The sequence below is a fragment of the Octopus sinensis genome, linkage group LG5 (genome assembly GCF_006345805.1).
Source record: "Octopus sinensis linkage group LG5, ASM634580v1, whole genome shotgun sequence".
NCBI lineage: Eukaryota > Metazoa > Mollusca > Cephalopoda > Octopoda > Octopodidae > Octopus > Octopus sinensis.
Window position 1 is genome coordinate 39893068 of NC_043001.1, and position 20819 is coordinate 39913886.

The 20819-nt window shown below is 35.1% G+C and overlaps 2 protein-coding genes across 3 annotated transcripts in view; both read right to left on the bottom strand.

Moving 5' to 3' along the window:
• LOC115212116 overlaps positions 1-20819 on the bottom strand; it is a 798722-nt gene that overhangs the window by 681392 nt on the left and 96511 nt on the right. The gene's annotated exons all lie outside the window — the stretch shown is intronic.
• LOC115212119 overlaps positions 1-20819 on the bottom strand; it is a 70021-nt gene that overhangs the window by 14803 nt on the left and 34399 nt on the right. For both annotated transcript variants that reach the window (XM_036503337.1, XM_036503336.1), the window contains 7 exons: positions 19201-19242; positions 17287-17346; positions 16424-16483; positions 15724-15783; positions 12599-12658; positions 7552-7611; positions 7274-7315 (listed from right to left, as the gene is read on the bottom strand). In XM_036503337.1, the coding sequence (XP_036359230.1) occupies positions 7274-7315; positions 7552-7611; positions 12599-12658; positions 15724-15783; positions 16424-16483; positions 17287-17346; positions 19201-19242 (384 nt within the window). The remainder of the gene's footprint in view (positions 1-7273; positions 7316-7551; positions 7612-12598; positions 12659-15723; positions 15784-16423; positions 16484-17286; positions 17347-19200; positions 19243-20819) is intronic.

Below are 20819 nucleotides of genomic sequence, written 5' to 3' on the forward strand. Positions count from 1 at the left end.
CAACATCGTCATCTTCTTCTTCTTCATCATCATCATCAACATCATCTTCTTCTTCTTCTTCTTCTTCTTCTACTTCTCCACCTTCTAACCCTTAACTTTGTCACTAATGTTTTTTAGTATAACACCTACGCAAATTCCATAAACAAGCCTTTCAATAGAAATATTCTCCTGAATTGAACTGCGACTGCTAGCCGCCACTGACCATTCAAAATACGACCATCAGGGCACTCCCAGATTTTCCCACCCCCTTTCCTCATCAGCCTTCTTCCTCTACTACCCTACCAAGAACTCACAACGACCTCCAACACACAAGTGCAAACAAGGGAGTCAGAGAAAGGCAGAATGCCACTTATATCTGAACACTACTATAGAAATATTCCTTTAAAAAAACTTTTCTTCTAATTTTTCTAAATTTAATTATTTAATCGTTACAGTTGAAAAGGTCTCAAAATGACCGAAATCAGTACTGAAATGTTCACTATAAAATTATTTTAGCATTTTCTATTTTTGACTTGTTTTTTCATATATATATATATATATATATATAACATAGAGGACAACTGGAAGTTCTTACAGGACAACCTACTGAGGGCAACAGGCCAAATCTGTAGCAGGAGCAAAGTTTCAGCAAAATCAAGGGTGACATTGTGACAGAAAAGTGAGGCAAATAAAGCCATAAAAGCAAAGAGATAGGCTTGAAAAGAGTGAGAAAATGGGGGCAGCAAAGAACTGTGTCTGGTAGCTAGACAGAAAGCTAGGCACCAGGTTTATTCAGCAAGAGTAGAAGCAGAAAGGAAGAGGTCTGCCAATGTTTTACAATGTGAGGATCAGAAGTGAGAGGTATTTCTCATTGCAAGACAGTGTATAAGAGAGAATCAAGATATTGTAAGAGAGGAGTATGTATGGATGGCTAGCATTATGCTTGCACTTAGTGATCCTGAAAAGAAAGTGGCATTGAAGTGCTACTAAGAAAGGTTATCAAATGTGGAGAATGCATGGGAGAAAGAGAGTCTCTCCAACATTAACCAAACAGTGGGGCCAGCTGTCAGAGTTGACAGTAGTATGATAGATAAAGCAATTAAAGATATGGAAACAAGAAAATATCCAACAAAGTAGGTTATGGTCTAGTTACCTGGATAATCATGTTACACAGGAAGATATCATCCCCAATACCTGGTATAGCAGCCATTGCAAGGATAAAGTTATAGGTCATGAAATTTACAAAGAGAGTTATTGCTCAAATAATTAGAAACAGAGACTTGACAAGATGCACTGTTGTTTTGTGCTACTGATGCCATCTTCCTAGAGAGACAACTACAGGAGAAAGATTTAGGTAAGATAAGCCATTGCACTTGGCATTCATTGAGTCCCTTCAACAGAGTCCCTCTTTCTGCAATGTGGTCTCTGAGAAAGCTAGGGATAGACAAAATTTTCTGAAAGCTGTACAAGTCATTTATGGGCGTGCTGTCAGTAAGATGAGAGTTTCCCATAAGTAAGTACAGTGATGAATTTAGAGTACAGGTAGGTGTCCACTAGGACTTGGTTCTCAGTACCCTCCAAATTCATCATTGTGCTCCAGGCCATAACACATTAATTTAAGACCAACTGCCCTTGTGAATTACTATGCACTGATGATCTCATGCTCATATCAGAATTGAAAAAAGAAATTCCAGATGTTGAAGCAAAACCTGGAATTGAAGGGGCTTAAAATTAGTTTAATAAAGACCAAGGCTTTAGTAAGCAAGAAAACAGACAGGGCCTTACTTCATGCAAATGGCCCTGCTTGTTATGTAGGAACTGTTTAGGTAGCACTAACTATGGATACACAAGATGTGCATAGGAATCAGTGGAAAGTTAATAAAGGAAGTAGTCTTTGCATGTGGAAGATGCACAAGTGTCATGGAGACTAAACATACAAAAGAAATTGATTCTTTCAAATACCTTGGAGGCTCCCTAGAAGTAGTGGATAATTTCTGATACTTAGGTGACCTATTTAGCAATGGAGAAGGATTTTCAGAAAGTGCAGTTGCTAGGATGGAGAAAATTCAGAAAGATATTACCTTTGGTTTCAAATTTTGGCAAAAGGCCAGCAATTTCAGGGGAGAGGATAAGTTGATTACATCAGCCCCAGTGTTAAACTGGCTCTTATTTTATTGACCCAAAAGGATGGAAAGCAAAGTTGACTTTGGCAGAATTTGAACTCAGAACATTAAGATGGCATTCTAAAAATTCTGCCAGCTTAACTCCTTAAGAGATATTACCTTTGTTAGCAACAATTGTATAATGCCTCTGTTCATAAAGTAATGTTACATGATAATGAGGTATGGGCTCTGAATGCAGGAGACATACCAAGAAATAGAGAGGAAGAAAGCTAGTATATTCCACTGCATGTGCAATGTTATTGTGCATGTGTAACAAGGTGCTAATGTACTAAGAGAAAAATTAGTCATAAAAGAAATCAGATGAAGTGTGCAACATAGAAGACTGTGCTAGTTTGATCATTGAATGCATATGGATGAGGACAACTATGTAAAGAAATGCTGATCACTTAAAGTGGTTGGAATTACAGAAAAAGGGAAACCCTAAGAGGTATGAGACAAAGTAGTGAAGGATGACTTCAAATACTGAACCTTACAGAGGAGATGACAAAAGACCAAACTGATTGGGGGGTTTTTGTGCTCAGTGAGACCTGTTAAGCTATCCAACTAATGCAAGCATGGAAAATAGATGTTAAACAATGATGATGATGATGATGTATTGGTACAACCATAACAAATATTAATGAAATACACTTAAACACAGATACACGTGTGCACACACACACACACACACAAAGGCAAGGGTGTGTGGTCAAGAAACTCATTTTAAAACTGTATAGTTTGGGGTTCAGTCCACTGTGCAACATCTTGAGCAAGTATCTTCTACCATAGCCCTGGACTGACCAAAACCTTGGGAGTGAATTTTGTTAACAGAAACTCAGTGGGAAACTGTCATATATATATATATATATATATATATATATATATATATATATATATATATATATTGTGTGTGTGTGCGTGTGTATTATGTATGTGTGTGTATATATATATATATATATATATATGCGAGTGTGTCTTTGTGTTTGTATTTGTCTCCCCCACTGCTTGACAACTGGTATTGGTTTGTTTACATCCCTGTAGCATAACAGTTCAGCAAAAGAAACAGATTTAATAAATTCTAGACTTAAAAATGAAAGGAAGTACTAAGATTAATTCATCTGACTCAAACCATACTATGTTGCCACTGCATGGCCACAATCCAATGACTGAAACAAATAAAAAACAATAAAAGAAGTGATATATATTATAATTCTTAGCTTTCTGTTCATATTTTAGACAATCTTTAAGATCATGCTGCATATTATCATTACTGATTCAACTTAATGTGTTTCATGCATAAATATTTGGGCTCAGTAATTTCAAAATATGATCTTCCACAACTTCAAGAAATTAAATATAAAAAATGGGAATATTTATTCAGTTTTATATTTAAGAGATGAGGAATTATGTCCTCATCTTGTTTGTTGTTAACATGCCATATGCCTGTGGGCATATGGTGTAGTGGTTAAGAGCATGGGCTACTAACCCCAAGATTTTGAGTTCAATTCCAGGCAGTGACCTGAATAATAATAATAATAACAACAACAACATCGAAAAATACCTTAGGAATGAGAACCCATGTTCGAAATTTGCCCAAGACACCTGATGAGGCTGGAGGGTATATCAGCCAAAAATGTTGTGATAACAATAAACAAGATGAGGACAAATATCTGTCAAATGTAAATAATGGAATATTTATTGTTTGTAGAAGAAGATTTAATTATTTTGATGTTGCACAGAAAATAGCAAAAGCCATAATAATAAAATATTTTGTAATGTATATTATATCATACAGATAAACATGTACTTGAAAACAAAAAATATTTGAAATACAGCCAAACTGAGTGTAAAGTATAGGTTTTTCATCCTTGCTTTGATGTATTTTAAAAGAGTGTAGTAATACCTAATAAATTCATTTGCTATGGAAAAGTAAAGAGGAAAGAAAGCCTAATTTTGGTAAATATAGCATTTCAAAGTTAGTGCTTGGAAAGAAAGTTCTTTAGTAAAGAGGTTCTTAAATTATATTCCATACTAGCTTAAAGGCAGCACACTGTGCAGACTTTTAAGCTAGCTCCTGTGGAGGGCTAATTGGGTCTGTGGCTCAAAACTAAACAGAGCTATGTAGCATGATTATCATACTTATAATGACTATATGTCACAGCAGTGTTTGATCAGAGGTTAAAGACAGATGGGAATTAATTCTGTAATGCAATCATTCTATTGTGCCAGTCCTAAGTTGAATTCCAACTGTTAACCAATTTGTCCCAGAGTTCTCATCTCAAAGTAAAATTCATGAAGCGAATGTCAGTTATCTTCCCCTCTGATGTCATCTGACAAATGCCAACCAAGATGGCATGAATCAGCTAAACTTTAACTGCTAGAAAAGGCAACCCAATGCTTTTAAATCAGATCCCAATAATGTATGTTCAAGAACCAAATGAAGGGCAGATTTTCCATCCTGTGATCATACTGACTCCAAAAAGGTATATGTCTATGTAGAGCAAATTTAGACTGAGATACAGGATTCCCAGAGAGAGAGAGAGAGACAGACAGAATTTTGCTTTTATTACTATAGAAGCAAAAAATGCTAATATTAGTAGAGGAATTATGTAAAAGTAGTATTTATGTGTGGGAGGATTGCTCACAGAACAAAATTTACTTTAAGTTTTAAACAGTGGCTAGAAAAAGGTTGCTTGAATGCATGTGTCAACAAGATAAAAAAACAAAAAACATTTTTTTCTTAAGGATAATTTTTATACTTATTTTCACTTTAAATTACTCCCAAAACTAAGGAAACAATATTTTCATTCTCTTAAATTATTAAAATAAAGACTAAAATGTAATAAAATCATTTTAGCCAAAATCATTTGAGATTTCAACATTGTTGCTGTATATTGTTGTACACATGAGGAAATTCAGTGTATTTTTCATATCCAGAGCTAGCTGAAGCATCACTTTCATCTGTGATTCCTAGAGTATCATCATCATCATCATCATCATCGTAATCTAACTCATCTAATGATGAAAACAACCCAGAAAAATCTTCTTTATCACTGTATAGATATTCCATTTATGACTTGATTTCTCTCATCAGTAAGGGCCACTTACACTAAGATGCATTTGATGAAGTCGATGCTCAGGTGTCACTTGAAGATGGCTGTATTCGTGTAAAATTTTTAAAACTCAGTTGATGATGCCCACTGTTCTCTAATAAAACATCAGTTGATGATGTTTGCTGTTCTCTAATGAAATATCAATTGGTGATGTCTACACCATTTAAGGATTAAAGGGATTTGACCTCAGAGTCTAGTGAGATTAAATTTAATACTACTAAGTGTTTTATACAGCATTCTACTATATCAGTCATCAAATATTTTACTGATATTTAAAAGTTACCATTAAGAGAAACTGCTCACAAATATCTCTACAGAAATAAGATACTTTCCAAGATTAATTTCATGTCAGAGGTGTCCATAAGCAGGATTGAATGTGGCTATTCAACAAAAATAAATGATAAAGGTGTAGAACTTTCCCCATTGCAAATCTCTTCCAAACTATTTTGTCTAATCTCTATGCAGATATCTGGTGAATGCAGTACTACTTATATCATTATTTGGTTTATTTGTTGTACAACTGACATTTACAGAAAATAGTTTTATCAACTGGATTAATAAAATGGTAAAATATTGGAGGTACAAGTGAATGTCTGCATGACGTTTATCATACGAGGGACGTTCAATAAGTAATGCCTCTGACCCACTTGCAATTGTTTGATCTAGCTGAAATTTTGCATGTGCAATCATTTATATCTATATATCTGTGCAATCATTTATATGGTTTCTGATTTACAGGTGTTTGAACCGAGTCAAGTGTGAAATGGAGCCTGTTGAGTGTCGAGCAGTGATCCGGTTTTTGTATTTGAAAGGACGCACACCACGGGAGACTTTTGATGAAATGAAAGTAACTTATGGTGATGATGCCCCATCATATGACCTTGTAAAACGCTGGCATCGTGAATTCAAACATGGTCGGAACTCTGTGGAAACAGCTCCCAGATCTGGTCGCCCCTTCTGCCATTGATGAGGCATCTGTCCGTCAAGTTGAGGCTGCCATTTTGGAAGATTGACGCATAATTATTCGCCAAATAGCCCATGAGGTCAAGTTTAGTACCGGGTCTGTGGAAACTATCATTCATGACCATTTGCATATGCAAAAGGTGTCTGCCAGATGGATTCCCAGGTTGCTCACGCCTTTCCAGAAGCAAGAACGCGTCGAGTGCTCGAGGGTGAATTTGGAGATGTGCCAAGAAGATGAGTCAAAATTTTTCAAAAGACTGATTACACAGGATGAAACCTGGGTCCATCACGATGATCCAGAGACCAAAGCCCAGTCAATGCAGTGGAAGCACCGTGACTCACCCCCTCCAAAGAAGGCAAGGGTGCAGCCCTCCGCTGGCAAGGTCATGCTCACAGTCTTCTGGGACCAGGACGGAGTAGTGATGACAGATTTCCTGGCAAAGGGTACCACAATTACAGGAGCCTATTATGCTTCACTTTTGAGGAAATTAAGAGAAGCTATCAAAATCAAGAGGCAGGGCAAGATCAGCAAAGCATCCTCCTCCTGCAGGACAACGCTCCGGTCCACAACTCGCTTGTCGCCAGATCAGAAGCACAGGCGTATGGCTATGAACTCCTCCCCCATCCCCTACTTTCCTGACCTTGCACCCTCTGATTTTCACCTCTTCCCAGTCATGAAGTTGTTTTTGAAAGGAAAGCGTTTCCCAGATGATGCAGCCTTGATTTCTGAAGTCACGTTCAGGTTGGAGGACCAAGCTGGGGTCTTCTACAAAAACGGTCTCCAGAGCTGCATCAAGCAATGGGAGAAATGCGTAACTCTGGGTGGTTCCTATGTAGAAAAAGACTAATAGCTGTGCCAAGTTTCGTTGCTCTACTGCTATGGGAAGTGGGTCAGGGGCATTACTTATTGAACGCCCCTCGTATATTCAATGGACTGCTATCATTTTCAAAGTTTAAATTGCAATCCTACCAATATATTAAACTTTATATTCTACTTAAAGAAATAATGAGCCAAAATTGTTACTAACTTGTCCTGCAATACATTTAAATACTTACCATCAGGTTTCTTTGGAATGTTAGCATAAATAGCGTCCAAATCTTTAAGAAATATAAAGGAAAATAAATAACATAGCTGTAAATAATATTTATGATATGTTAGTAGTGCTCTAATACTATCAGAATAAATATTAAAGGCATACACTGAAACAATGCATGTGCACACACACACATACACACACACACATCAACAGAAAAAAGTTAGTGTTAGCATTCTATTTAAGTTTTGCACTATTCTGAAGACATGCTGTGTACTTCCAATATTGATTCATACTCACCAGGTTGTTTCATGCATACATATTTGGGCTCACTATCTTCAGCATGTTCATCTTCCACAACTTCAAGAAATTTAATATAAAATGGGCTTATTTATTTTTAGGATATTTTAAGTATTTCAATATTGCACAGAAAGTAGCAAAAATAAAATGTATATTTTGTATATAAACATGAATTTGAGAAAGAAAATATGTTTGAAATACAACCAAACTGAATGTAATGTATAAGTTCTTCATCTTCTCATAGATGTATTGAAAAACAAAAATATTGCCACACAAATTCATTTCTTATGAAGAAACAGAAAGATCAATTTCGATAGATAAGACATATCAAATTTAGTGTTTGGAGAGAAAGTTCCTCCATAAAGTAAGACACTAAAAATTTTTTCTATCCACAAAATTAGCATTTTGTTATAGAAATTACATGAAAGAAGTACATACTGGAATATTCAAGAGATTGAAAAATGAACACAAATCAAGAGTGCAGAGAACAGGGATGGACTATTGAGTATTACCACCTGACAGTGGAGGCAAGAGGTTTCATTGAAAGGAAAATGATGACGTCATTTAACAGAGGTTTGCATTTTCGAGCTCAGAGCTGAGAAAAGTAATAAGGAGGATACAAGAGGCAGTCGAAAAAGCCAGCTTCTATGTATGGCTGAAGTGAGAAGACCTAAAATGGCTTGAAAACCATAACATACCAACTGGGGAATAGCATTGCTAGGTGAGGCTGGCTGACACTTAAGCAGCATCACTGATTGACAGTTGGGCCAAGGTAATGATCTCATTCTTTGCATGCCCTCCCTCTGGTTTGAAGACATGTACCACCAAACAGCTGGTCAGATCTGACTGCTGGAACTGAAACTAACACAACACTGTTCGAAGGTAGATTTAAAGAGGGCATAGGCTAAAATTACATGCCCTTCCCCTCCATTGGTTAGTGGAAGCTTAGACAGTGTCATGCGGCAGTTAGCTGGTGCTGGCCGCTGGAGCCTACCGGTGAGTATTTGATGGGAAATTTGGCAGGATAGTCAGTTGCCCACTGACATTCATTGACACTGCATTGAAGAAACCAAAGAACAAAAGAAAAAAGGAGAAAGAAGAAACGCACTCGACACCAGAGCTGAAGACACCTTTAAGAGATGAGGGGCCCACCACATCAAAAAACGGTTGAGGAGTAGGGACCGAAACTGGACGTGGTTTCTCCTGATGTCTTTAGCCACTGGATCCTATAAAGAAGCTGTTGAGATGGTGAACCACAAAATGTGGTTGGAATTCCTAACAGCTAAAATATGCAAGTAATGAGCAGATACTACTACAATGAATACCAAGATACACTCAAACACTCACATATGAACAAAAATAAAAAGAGTGCTAATTCAAATTATGGTTGTTAGCTTTCTAATCATGATTTAGACTATTCTAAAGTCATGTTGTGTGCTATCAATGTCTGTTATATTTTCCAGGCAGTTTTGGGCATATATTTTGGTGCTCACAAACTTCAAAATATTGATGCTCCACACCTTCATGAAATTAGATTAAAAACAGGTTGTTTATTGTTTGGAAAGGATGTTTTAAATATGTTATTGTTACACTGTAAGTCATAAAGCAAATGACAAAATATACTCATCATCATCATCATCATCGTTTACCGTTCATGTTCCAAGCTAACATTAGTGGGATGGTATCACAAAAGCCAGTCAGGCTGACGCCTGCACTAGACTTCTGTGATTGTTTTGACAGGATTTTTATAGCTGGATGCCCTTCCTAACACTAAGTTCACTCAGCGGAGTGGACTTAGTGCTTTTTATGTGGCAAAAGCACAGGCAAAGTGAGTAGTTCTTTTATGTGGCACAAGCACAGTTGAGGATAGTTTTGACAAGGTTTTTACAGCTGGATGCCCTTCCAAATACCAACCACTTTACAGTGTGGACTGGGTGCTTTTAAGTGGCACCTGCACTGACAGAGTTACCAAGTACTTGCAAGACAAAAACTTTTAAGAGGGAGAGAGGCTTTGGAGGAGGTGATGATCAAAACGTTATAGCGAGACAGATACAGGTGTCTTGCTGTAGAATAGGGTTTCTCAACAGGAGCCATATGACCCTCTAGGGGGCCATGAAACATTTCTTGTAGGCCACAAAGCTAAGTTTGAAAAATAGGGAGCCACAGGGGTCTACGGGGGGTGGGGGCACAGAAATTTTGGGGATCGTAAATTATTAACATGTAGGTATGTATTTTTATTTGTAAAATGCATGTTACACATATACATATAAGAAACACGTGTATATGCAGTTATAATTTTGATGGATCATCCTTATGTACTAATTTTATATTACACACATATATGTACCTAAAGAACACATGTTAGAATATTAGATTTTAAGTGTTGTATGTTTGGTTCATAAGATGAACAGTTACATATCATTGCATCATACCAAATTGCTCCAAAATTTTAAAGCTGCAAAACATACATATATAACGGACAGCACAGAAGGCAAAGTCGCAGTTATTAATCAAAACTCCACTTCAACATTTTGGATGAAGCACTCCGTCGGTTACGACGATGAGGGTTCCGGTTGATCCGAATCAACGGAACAGCCTGCTCGTGAAATTAACGTGTAAGTGGCTGAGCACTCCACAGACACGTGTACCCTTAACGTAGTTCTCAGGGATATTCAGCGTGACACAGAGAGTGACAAGGCCGGCCCTTTGAAATACAGGTACAACAGAAACAGGAAGTAATAGTGAGAGAAAGTTGTGGTGAAAGAGTACAGCAGGGATCACCACCATCCCTGCCGGAGCCTCGTGGAGCTTTAGGTGTTTTCGCTCAATAAACACTCACAACGCCTGGTCTGGGAATCGAAACCGCGATCCTATGACCGTGAGTCCGCTACCCTAACCACTGGGCCATTGCCCCTCCACACTTCAACATTATCGACAACATGGAAAATCCATTCAATCAACAACGTCCATGCTAACTGGTTAACATTTACACAAGTCTCTTTAAGATTCATTTTTCTTTTTTGTTTTGTCAAATTATACCACTTCTTTCTCTCTCTCTTCTTATCTCATCTTACTTTTGTTCTTGATTCTGTACATTCTTGTTTAATTATATTTTTCTGCATCGTTAGTGTGCAAGTATCTACTCCTTTTTACTTCATTTTACCTAAGTATTTATAAGTTACTTTGATTATCATAAATATGCCATCTAGATCTATAGTGAAAGAGGCGAGGGTGGAAACGTCAATCTACCAAGTTAAATCATTGATCAAGCATTCAAACTGAACCCAAGCAGTCAGGAAAACTGTTTCTTCACATATGAGTATAGGATTTATTTTCAAAAAACCTATAATTTGAGAAGTATCCAAACTAAGATGGGGAATCAAGAGGGAGGTGAGAGGCTGAGGATACCCCGAAAACAAACAAACAAACAATTCATTAGAAAACTAGATAAAATCATTCTTATATGCCTTTTTATACAACTATTAGATTATTAATCAATTTAATGATTCAATAATTAGTCACTGAATAGTATTATATACTTAATTGAATTAGAGTAAAATTTAATATTGAACTATGTTTAATAGACTATAACAAAATATATTATAAAATCATTTTTTTTTAAAAAGAAAATACATTTTCAATATAACTCTTTTAGGCAATTCGAGTTTGATTCAGCAATAAATCAGCCCTATTTTTTCCATGAGCTTACCAGCTCACTTGCTTTATCGATCACTTTTATAATTTAGTTTCTTTTCATCAAATTAATTTTCTTTCTGGATTGTCAACTGAAAAGGGAAAGATGAATTTTGTCTTGTTATTTTTATCTTTTTATAAGCATAAATATTAATCTGTTTTTCTTGATTATTAAAGCGTTTGATTTAGTTAACTGCATAATATATTGACTTTATAAACTTGGTTTTAGAACTAATTTTATTCTTGGTTAAAAAGGTATATTGGTTTACCTTACTTTGTATTCACCCCTGACGAAAACGCTTGAAACTAACCTCTTGTTTATTCAACATTTTTGAAAATATTTGTTTATTATTTCAGATAAACATGGCAAGTGCACCTAAAAAAAGTGTAGATAATATTCTGTCGAATATCTTGCTTATGGATTCATTAAATCTTCACAAAATTCTACCATACCTAATGTGTCTGCTATTCAAGACCTTGTTCTCAAATGAAAATATGTGTCCCTGCAAACTAAAAGAACATCTGGAGACTGCACATAGAGATAAGAAATACAAGCCACTAGATTTCTTCAAAAAGTTATATGATGAGTTTCAAGGAAGGATGACAGTGGATCAAATGTTCACTCAAAAAGCAGCAAAAGTAGACAAAGAAATGTTGGCTTCTTACAAGATAGCAAATTTAATTGCAAAAGGTGGTAAGCCATTTTTGATCATGCCTGCAGTGGCTGTAGTGCTTTCAACAGTCATGTATCATAGTCCACAAGAGGTTACAAGTGTTATTCCTCTGAGCAACTCATCAGTATCATGATGGATTGATGAAATGACAGCTGATGTTGAAAGCTAATTAGTTTCAAAACTTAGGGTAAATGAGTTCTCACTTCAAACAGATAAATCAACTCTACCTGATAATTCTGTTTTTTAAATGGCATTTGTTAGGTTTCTTCATGTTAATGATATATGTCAAGAATTGCTTTTATCTGTTTTGAAAGGAAATCCATCTTCAAAACACTTGAGGCCTATTTCGAAGAGAACAACATTCCATTGAAGAACATTGTGGCTTGTACAACAGATGGCATTGCTACTATGATCAGAAGATATTGGTGATTCAGTGCTTACTTAAAATAGTTGTGCTTTTTGTGCACTGTGTTCATTGACAGCATCTTGTTGCCAAACACATAGGAAACATTTGAATGATGCACTTATAAATGTTATCAAAGCTGTCAACTTGATAAAAAAGTATGCACTGCAAAATCGCCTCTTTAAGCAATTATATGAAAAAAATTACGAGGAATTTGAATGACTTGCGTTGTATTCTGAAGGCATGCTGTGTTTTTCCAATGTTGATTCATACTCACCAGGTTGTTTCATGCATACATATTTGGGCTCACTATCTTCAGCATGTTCATCTTCCACAACTTCAAGAAATTTAATATAAAATGGGTTTATTTATTTTTAGGATATTTTAAGTATTTCAATATTGCACAGAAAGTAGCAAAAATAAAATGTATATTTTGTATATAAACATGTATTGAGAAAGAAAATATGTTTGAAATACAAACAAACTGAATGTAATGTATAAGTTCTTCATCTTCTCATAGATGTATTGGAAAACAAAAATATTGCCACACAAATTCATTTCTTATGAAGAAACAGAAAGATCAATTTCGATAGATATGACATATCAAATTTAGTGTTTGGAGAGAAAGTTCCCCATAAAGTAAGACACTAAAAATTTTTTCTATCCACAAAATTAGCATTTTGTTATAGAAATTACATGAAAGAAGTGCATACTGGAATATTCAAGAGATTGAAAAATGAACACAAAACAAGAGTGCAGAGAACAGGGATGGCCTGTTGAGTATTACCACCTGACAGTGGAGGCAAGAGGTTTCATTGAAAGGAAAATGATGACGTTATTTAACAGAAGGTTTGAATTTTCGAGCTCAGAGCTGAGAAAAGTAATAAGGAGGATACAAGAGGCAGTCGAAAAAGCCAGCTTCTATGTATGGCTGAAGTGAAAAGACCTAAAATGGCTTGAAAACCATAACATGCCAACTGGGGAATAGCATTGCTAGGTGAGGCTGGCTGACACTTAAGCAGCATCACTGATTGACAGTTGGGCCAAGGTAATGATCTCATTCTTTGCATGCCCTCCCTCTGGTTTGAAGACATGTACCACCAAACAGCTGGTCAGATCTGGCTGCTGGAACTGAAACTAACACGACACTGTTCGAAGGCAAATTTAAAGAGGGCATGGGCTAAAATTACATGCCCTTCCCCTCCATTGGTTAGTTGAAGCTTAGACAGTGTCATGCGGCAGTTAGCTGGTGCTGGCCGCTGGAGCCTACCGGTGAGTATTTGATGGGAAATTTGGCAGGATGGTCAGTTGCCCACTGACATTCGTTGATACTGCATTGAAGAAACCAAAGAACAAAAGAAAAAAGGAGAAAGAAGAAACGCACTCGACACCAGAGCTGAAGACACCTTTAAGAGACGAGGGACCCACCACATCAAAAACGGTTGAGGAGTAGGGACCGAAACTGGATGTGGTTTCTCCTGATGTCTTTAGCCACTGGATCCTATAAAGGAGCTGTTGAGATGGTGAACCACAAAATGTGGTTGGAATTCCTAACAGCTAAAATATGCAAGTAATGAGCAGATACTACTACAATGAATACCAAGATACACTCAAACACTCACATATGAACAAAAATAAAAAGAGTGCTAATTCAAATTATGGTTGTTAGCTTTCTAATCATGATTTAGACTATTCTAAAGTCATGTTGTGTGCTATCAATGTCTGTTATATTTTCCAGGCAGTTTTGGGCATATATTTTGGTGCTCACAAATATCAAAATATTGATGCTCCACACCTTTATGAAATTAGATTAAAAACAGGTTGTTTATTGTTTGGAAAGGATGTTTTAAATATGTTATTGTTACACTGTAAGTCATAAAGCAAATGACAAAATATACTCATCATCATCATCATCATCGTTTACCGTTCATGTTCCAAGCTAACATTAGTGGGATGGTATCACAAAAGCCAGTCAGGCTGACACCTGCACTAGACTTCTGTGATTGTTTTGACAGGATTTTTATAGCTGGATGCCCTTCCTAACACTAAGTCCACTCAGCGGAGTGGACTTAGTGCTTTTTATGTGGCAAAAGCACAGGCAAAGTGAGTAGTGCTTTTATGTGGCACAAGCACAGTTGAGGATAGTTTTGGCAAGGTTTTTACAGCTGGATGCCCTTCCAAATACCAACCACTTTACAGTGTGGACTGGGTGCTTTTAAGTGGCACCTGCACTGACAGAGTTACCAAGTACTTGCAAGACAAAAACTTTTAAGAGGGAGAGAGGCTTTGGAGGGAGTGATGATCAAAAGTTATAGCGAGACAGATACAGGTGTCTTGCTGTAGAGCAGGGTTTCTCAACAGGAGCCATATGACCCTCTAGGGGCCATGAAACATTTCTTGTAGGCCACAAAGCTAAGTTTGAAAAATAGGGAGCCACAGGGGTCTGCGAGGGTGGGGGCACAGAAATTTTGGGGATCGTAAATTATTAACATGTAGGTATGTATTTTTATTTGTAAAATGCATGTTATACATATACATATAAGAAACACATGTATATGCAGTTATAATTTTGATGAATCATCCTTATGTACTAATTTTATATTACACACATATATGTACCTAAAGAGCACATGTTAGAATATTAGATTTTGAGTGTTGTATGTTTGGTTCATAAGATGAACAGTTACATCATTGCATCACACCAAATTGCTCCAAAATTTTAAAGCTGCAAGACATACATATATAATGGACAGCACAGAAGGCAAAGTCGCAGTTATTAATCAAAACTCCACTTCAACATTATCGACAACATGGAAAATCCATCCAATCAACAACGTCCATGCTAACTGGTTAACATTTACACAAGTCTCTTTAAGATTCACTTTTCTTTCTGGATTGTCAAATTATACCACTTCTTTCTCTCTCTCTTCTTATCTCATCTTACTTTTGTTCTTGATTCTGTACTTTCTTGTTTAATTATATTTTTCTGCATCGTTAGTGTGCAAGTATCTACTCCTTTTTACTTCATTTTACCTAAGTATTTATAAGTTACTTTGATTATCATAAATATTCCATCTAGATCTATAGTGAAAGAGGCGAGGGATGGAAAGGTCAATCTACCAAGTTAAATCATGATCAGAAGATATTGGGGATTCAGTGCTTACTTAAAATAGTTGTGCTTTTTGTGCACTGTGTTCATTGACAGCATCTGGTTGCCAAACACATAGGAAACATTTGAATGATGCACTTATAAATGTTATCAAAGCTGTCAACTTGATAAAAAAGTATGCACTGCAAAATCGCCTCTTTAAGCAATTATATGAAAAAAATTACAGGAATTTGAACGACTTGCGTTGTATTCTGAAGGCATGCTGTGTTTTTCCAATGTTGATTCATACTCACCAGGTTGTTTCATGCATACATATTTGGGCTCACTATCTTCAGCATGTTCATCTTCCACAACTTCAAGAAATTTAAAATAAAATGGGTGTATTTATTGTTAGGACAGGATATTTTAAGTATTTCAATATTATACAGAAAGTAGCAAAAACATATTATAATCTATATTTTGTATATAAACATTTGTATATAAACATGTATAGAGAAAGAAAATATATTTGAAATGCAGCCAAACTGAATGTAATGTATAAGCTCTTCATCTTCTCAATGATGTATTGAAAAACAGAAAAATATTGCCTCATAAATTCATTTCTTATGAAGAAACAGAAAGATCAGTTTTGATAGATATGGTATATCAAATTTAGTGTTTGGAGAGAAGGTTCTTCCATAAAATGAGACACTCAAAATTCTTTTCTATCTGCAAAATGCTATTATTTTTTTATAGAAATTACATAAAAGTAGTGCATATTGAGAACTTTAAGGGATTAAAAAATGAACACAAAACATTGATATAACATCTAAAATATGCTGGTAGTGAGCATATACTATTACAATGAATACCATTAACATACACTCAAACACTCACATATATACAAATGTAAAAAGAGAGGAGTTAATTCAAATTATGGTTGTTAGATTTCTAATCATGATTTAGACTATATCTAAAGTCATGCTATACACTATCAATGTCTGTTATACTTACCAGGAGGTTCTGGGCATATATTTTGGTGCTCACAAACTTCAAAATATTGATGCTCCACACCTTCATGAAATTAGATTAAAAATGGGTTGTTTATTGTTTGGAAAGGGTGTTTTAAATATGTTATTGTTACACTGTAAGTCATAAAGCTAATGTCAAAATATATTGTAATACATATTTTATATATAAACATATATTAGGTAAAAAAAATTATTTGAAATCCAGCCAAACTGAGTGTACAGTATGAGTCTTCATCCCCTTCTCTCATTGATGTATTCAGAAAAGGAAAAGAATTGTCTAATAAATTCATTTGGTATGAAAAAGTAAGGAGAAATAAAGTCTAATTTTATTTAATATGGCAAATTATGAAAATATGTGTATACACTGGATTATTAATATGGATTAATATGTGTAAGAAGTCAAGTTCTTTATATATGCAATGGGGTTTTCACATTTTCAAACTTTTCTAATTAAAAACATATGTATGTTATTAAGCAGTATATTCTACTCAAAGAAAGGATAAGCTAAGATATTTTTTAACTCTTGCTTTAATGATTATAATTTTATTGAATTGCCTATATGCTAACAATCAAATTTCTTAGAAATAAGCACCATCTTTGTTTTCAAGAAAATCATTTTAAATATAAATAATGTGACAATAAATAACATTTAAAATGTGTTGCTAGTGTGCTGATACTACTAAAATAAATATTAATGAATGCACAAGCACATGTACACAGACATACACACATACACACAATGATAGGGTATATTTAGATTGTTATAAAATGTAGTCATTAGCTTTCTGTTCAAGTTTATACTATTTTGGGATTATGTCATGTGCTATCAATATTGATTATACTTACCAGGGAGTTCTAGGCACATATCTTGGAGTTCACTAACTTCAATATAATGATCATCCACAGCTTCAAAACATTAGATAAAGAGGGACATATTTATAGCGTGAAGAGAATGTATTAAATATTTTCATGTTGTACAAAAGGTAGAAAAATAACAATATAATATATTGTAGGTATATTTTGATATATAAACATGCATTTAGAAACAAAGATTATTATTTGAAATCCATCAAACTGAACATAAAGTATAAGTTCTTCATCTTTGTATTGATGTATTTAAAATAAAGAATAGTATTACCTAATAAATTCATTTGATATAAGTAAGTAAAGAAGAAATCGTTGTTGTGGCCAATGCCAGGGCCACCTGACTGGCGTCTGTGCCAGTGGCACATAAAAAGCACCATTTGAACCATAGCCGATGCCAGTGCCACCTGACTGGCTCCTGTGCCAGTGGTATAGGGAAAGCATCATTTGAGTGTGTTCAATGCCAGTGCCACCTGACTGGCTCCTGTGCCAGTGGTATAGGGAAAGCATCATTTGAGTGTGTTCAATGCCAGTGCTACCTGACTGGCCCCCATGCCAGTGGCACGTAAAAAACACCACTACGCTCTTGGAGTGGTTGGCATTAAAAAGGGCATCCAGCTGTAGAAACCTGGACAGAACAGATTGGAGCCTGGTGCAGCCTCCTGGCTTGCTAGTCTTCAGTCAAACCATCCAACCCATGCCAGCATAGAAAGCAGACATTAAAAAGATGATGATGATGATGATGGTGGTGGTGGTGGTGGTGGTGGTGGTGGTGATGATGATGATGATGATGATGAAGAGAGAGAGAGGGAGAGAGAGAGAGAGAGAGAGAGAAAGAAAGAAAGAAAGAAAGAAAGAAAGAAAGAAAGAAAGAAAGAAAGAAAGAAAGAAAGAAAGAAAGAAAGACTATATTTGGTAAATATGGCATTTCAGAGTTAGTGCATGGAGAGAAAGTTCTTCAGTAAAGCAGCAATAAAAATTATATTCAACACGGAAAATGCTAATTTTCATACAGAAATTATATAACAGTGGTATTTACAGAGGGCTCAAAGGTGAAATTTCATTCAAAGAAATTTGAACACAGAACATAGTATGACTAAATTTAATATTGATTTCAAATTTTGACAGAGAACCATCAATTTCAGAGAGGGGATAAGTTGATTGCATTGACCACCCACTGTTCAACTCGTACTTATTTTATCAACCTTAAGAGAATGAAAGGCAAAGTCAACCTCAGTGGAATTTGAACTCAGACCGTAAAGTTGGACGAAATGCTACTAAGCATTTTGCCTGGCATGCTAACCATTCTACCACCTTGCTGTCTATAGACTAAATTTAATATTACTAAGTATTTCATATGTCACTATTTCTGTTACATATTTCACTGATATTTTAAAATAATCATGTTATCATTAAGAGAAGCTTGTGCAATAAAATATTTTCTAAGATTATTTTCATGCTAGTGGTATCCAAAAGCAGGACTTATTGTGGTTACCTCAACAAAAACAGTTCATTTCAGTGTATAATATTCCCCATTGAAAATCTCTTCTAAACTATTTGTCTCATCTCCAGGCAAATGTGTAGTAAATTCATTACTAGTTATATTATTATTTGGTTTATTTGTATAAATAAAACTTACAAAATACATTTATGAATTGGATTATCAGTAAAGATTAATAAAGGTGCAAAAGTATGGAGTTACATAAAAAAGTTTACAAGACATCTCTTATACATGCAATGGAAATTTAACATTTTGATGGTTTTATTTATATATATGCATACATATTTTATTACACTGTACATTCTACTCAAAAAAGAAAAAAGAATGAGCCAAAGTATTTGATAACATATGCTTTAATGAACAGAAGTTCATCCAGGAAATGTCTATATGCTCACCTTCAGGTTTCTTTGAAAGATTATCATAAGCACCATCCAGGACTTTAAGAATTAGAGAAAAGTATAAATAACTTGATTATGAATAAAATTTAAATATATTAGTAGTGTGTTGATATTACCAGAAAAGATACTAAGTAAATAGTCTCATAGTCACACACACACACACATTAATAGTTTGATATAAATTTGTTATTAACTTTCTGTTCAGATCTTGCTATGTACAATCCGTATCAATTATACTTACTGGGGTTTTTTGAATAAATAACTTAATGAGGGTCACTGACCAAATTTATGGCTAGTGCAAAGTCCCTTCCAGCCCTAAGGTGACATGATAGGATAATGGAACAGTATAGTACACAGGGCCATTAGACCAAAGAAACAAATCTGGAAGGATGGGCAGAATAGTAGTTGCAAAAATCTATATCAGGCAACCAGAAAGGGAGCTAGAAAACGTTTATTTTATTGTTATATCCATACACCTCCAATATCATAGCACAGTTGATATTTCCGGTGATAGATGAAGAATATACTGTAACAGTGTTATAACAATACAAAATAAAAACAGCAGCAGTAACAAACACATAAACCAACAATTAATATTTCCAACTCACTAACTTGAACTGTAACCTGTACCTGGACTTTGAAGACCAAACTACAAACTGCTGCTTATGTCAGACTGCTACTATTTATATGTAGTGGTCTCATCTATTTCCATCAGAGGGTGTCGTACTCTCACCACAACATCTCTCCTTTGTGATTTTGAGTTCCAAGTAAATAAATAAATAAATTTTATTTATTATTGTTTTTTTAGTATCTTTTTCACTTGGGCCTTATCTCAAGGTGTTCAGTCTGCTTCTGTTTTCTCACACTGGTTCTATGCGACTCCATTTCTGTTAGTACTGGGACATCAAATACATAAAAAATACTTCCATAGGAATCTCTCCACATTCCTCAGAATGTCTCTTCTTTTGCTGATTTATGTGTCTCTTATGTTCCCAACATGGTCCTTTAATTAGATAGTTTCTATTTTTTTGGTTACACAGCCATCCTCCCATTCTTCTTTGCCATTACTGTAGGTTTTATAATACACTTTGTCTCCTATTTCGAAATATTTCATTGTATCTTTCATATTTCCTTTACATCTTTTTTTCTCTGGCAATAAATTATCAAAAATCAATTCTGTTCTTCTCACAAACATCAACTCTGTGGGTGACTTTCGTGAATTTGTACATGGCTTTCTCTTATAACTTTAGAATCGTATCTCTTTAAATACTTGACATAATTCTCATATGTTCAATCATTTTTTGCCTCACTATTGTCCTGTTGCTGCAATTTCGATTTTCTTCTGGTGAAGCTAGCCACTTATTTGACCACTTCCAGCTGTAGATTATATAAAGAACTCCTTTGCACATGGTTTATCCCAAACCTTTACATCTTGCCCTACTATCTGACACTATCATATCATGACATGAAATATCCAGCCACTAAGTAAAGAAATTTCTCTTGTTTTCAATTGTTCATCATTCTTTTATTCATTTAACATGTATTACTAACATGCTAATATTCTTGAGTTAAAATAACTTCATAACCTGTTTTCTTTCTCTAATAATTTTAGAATC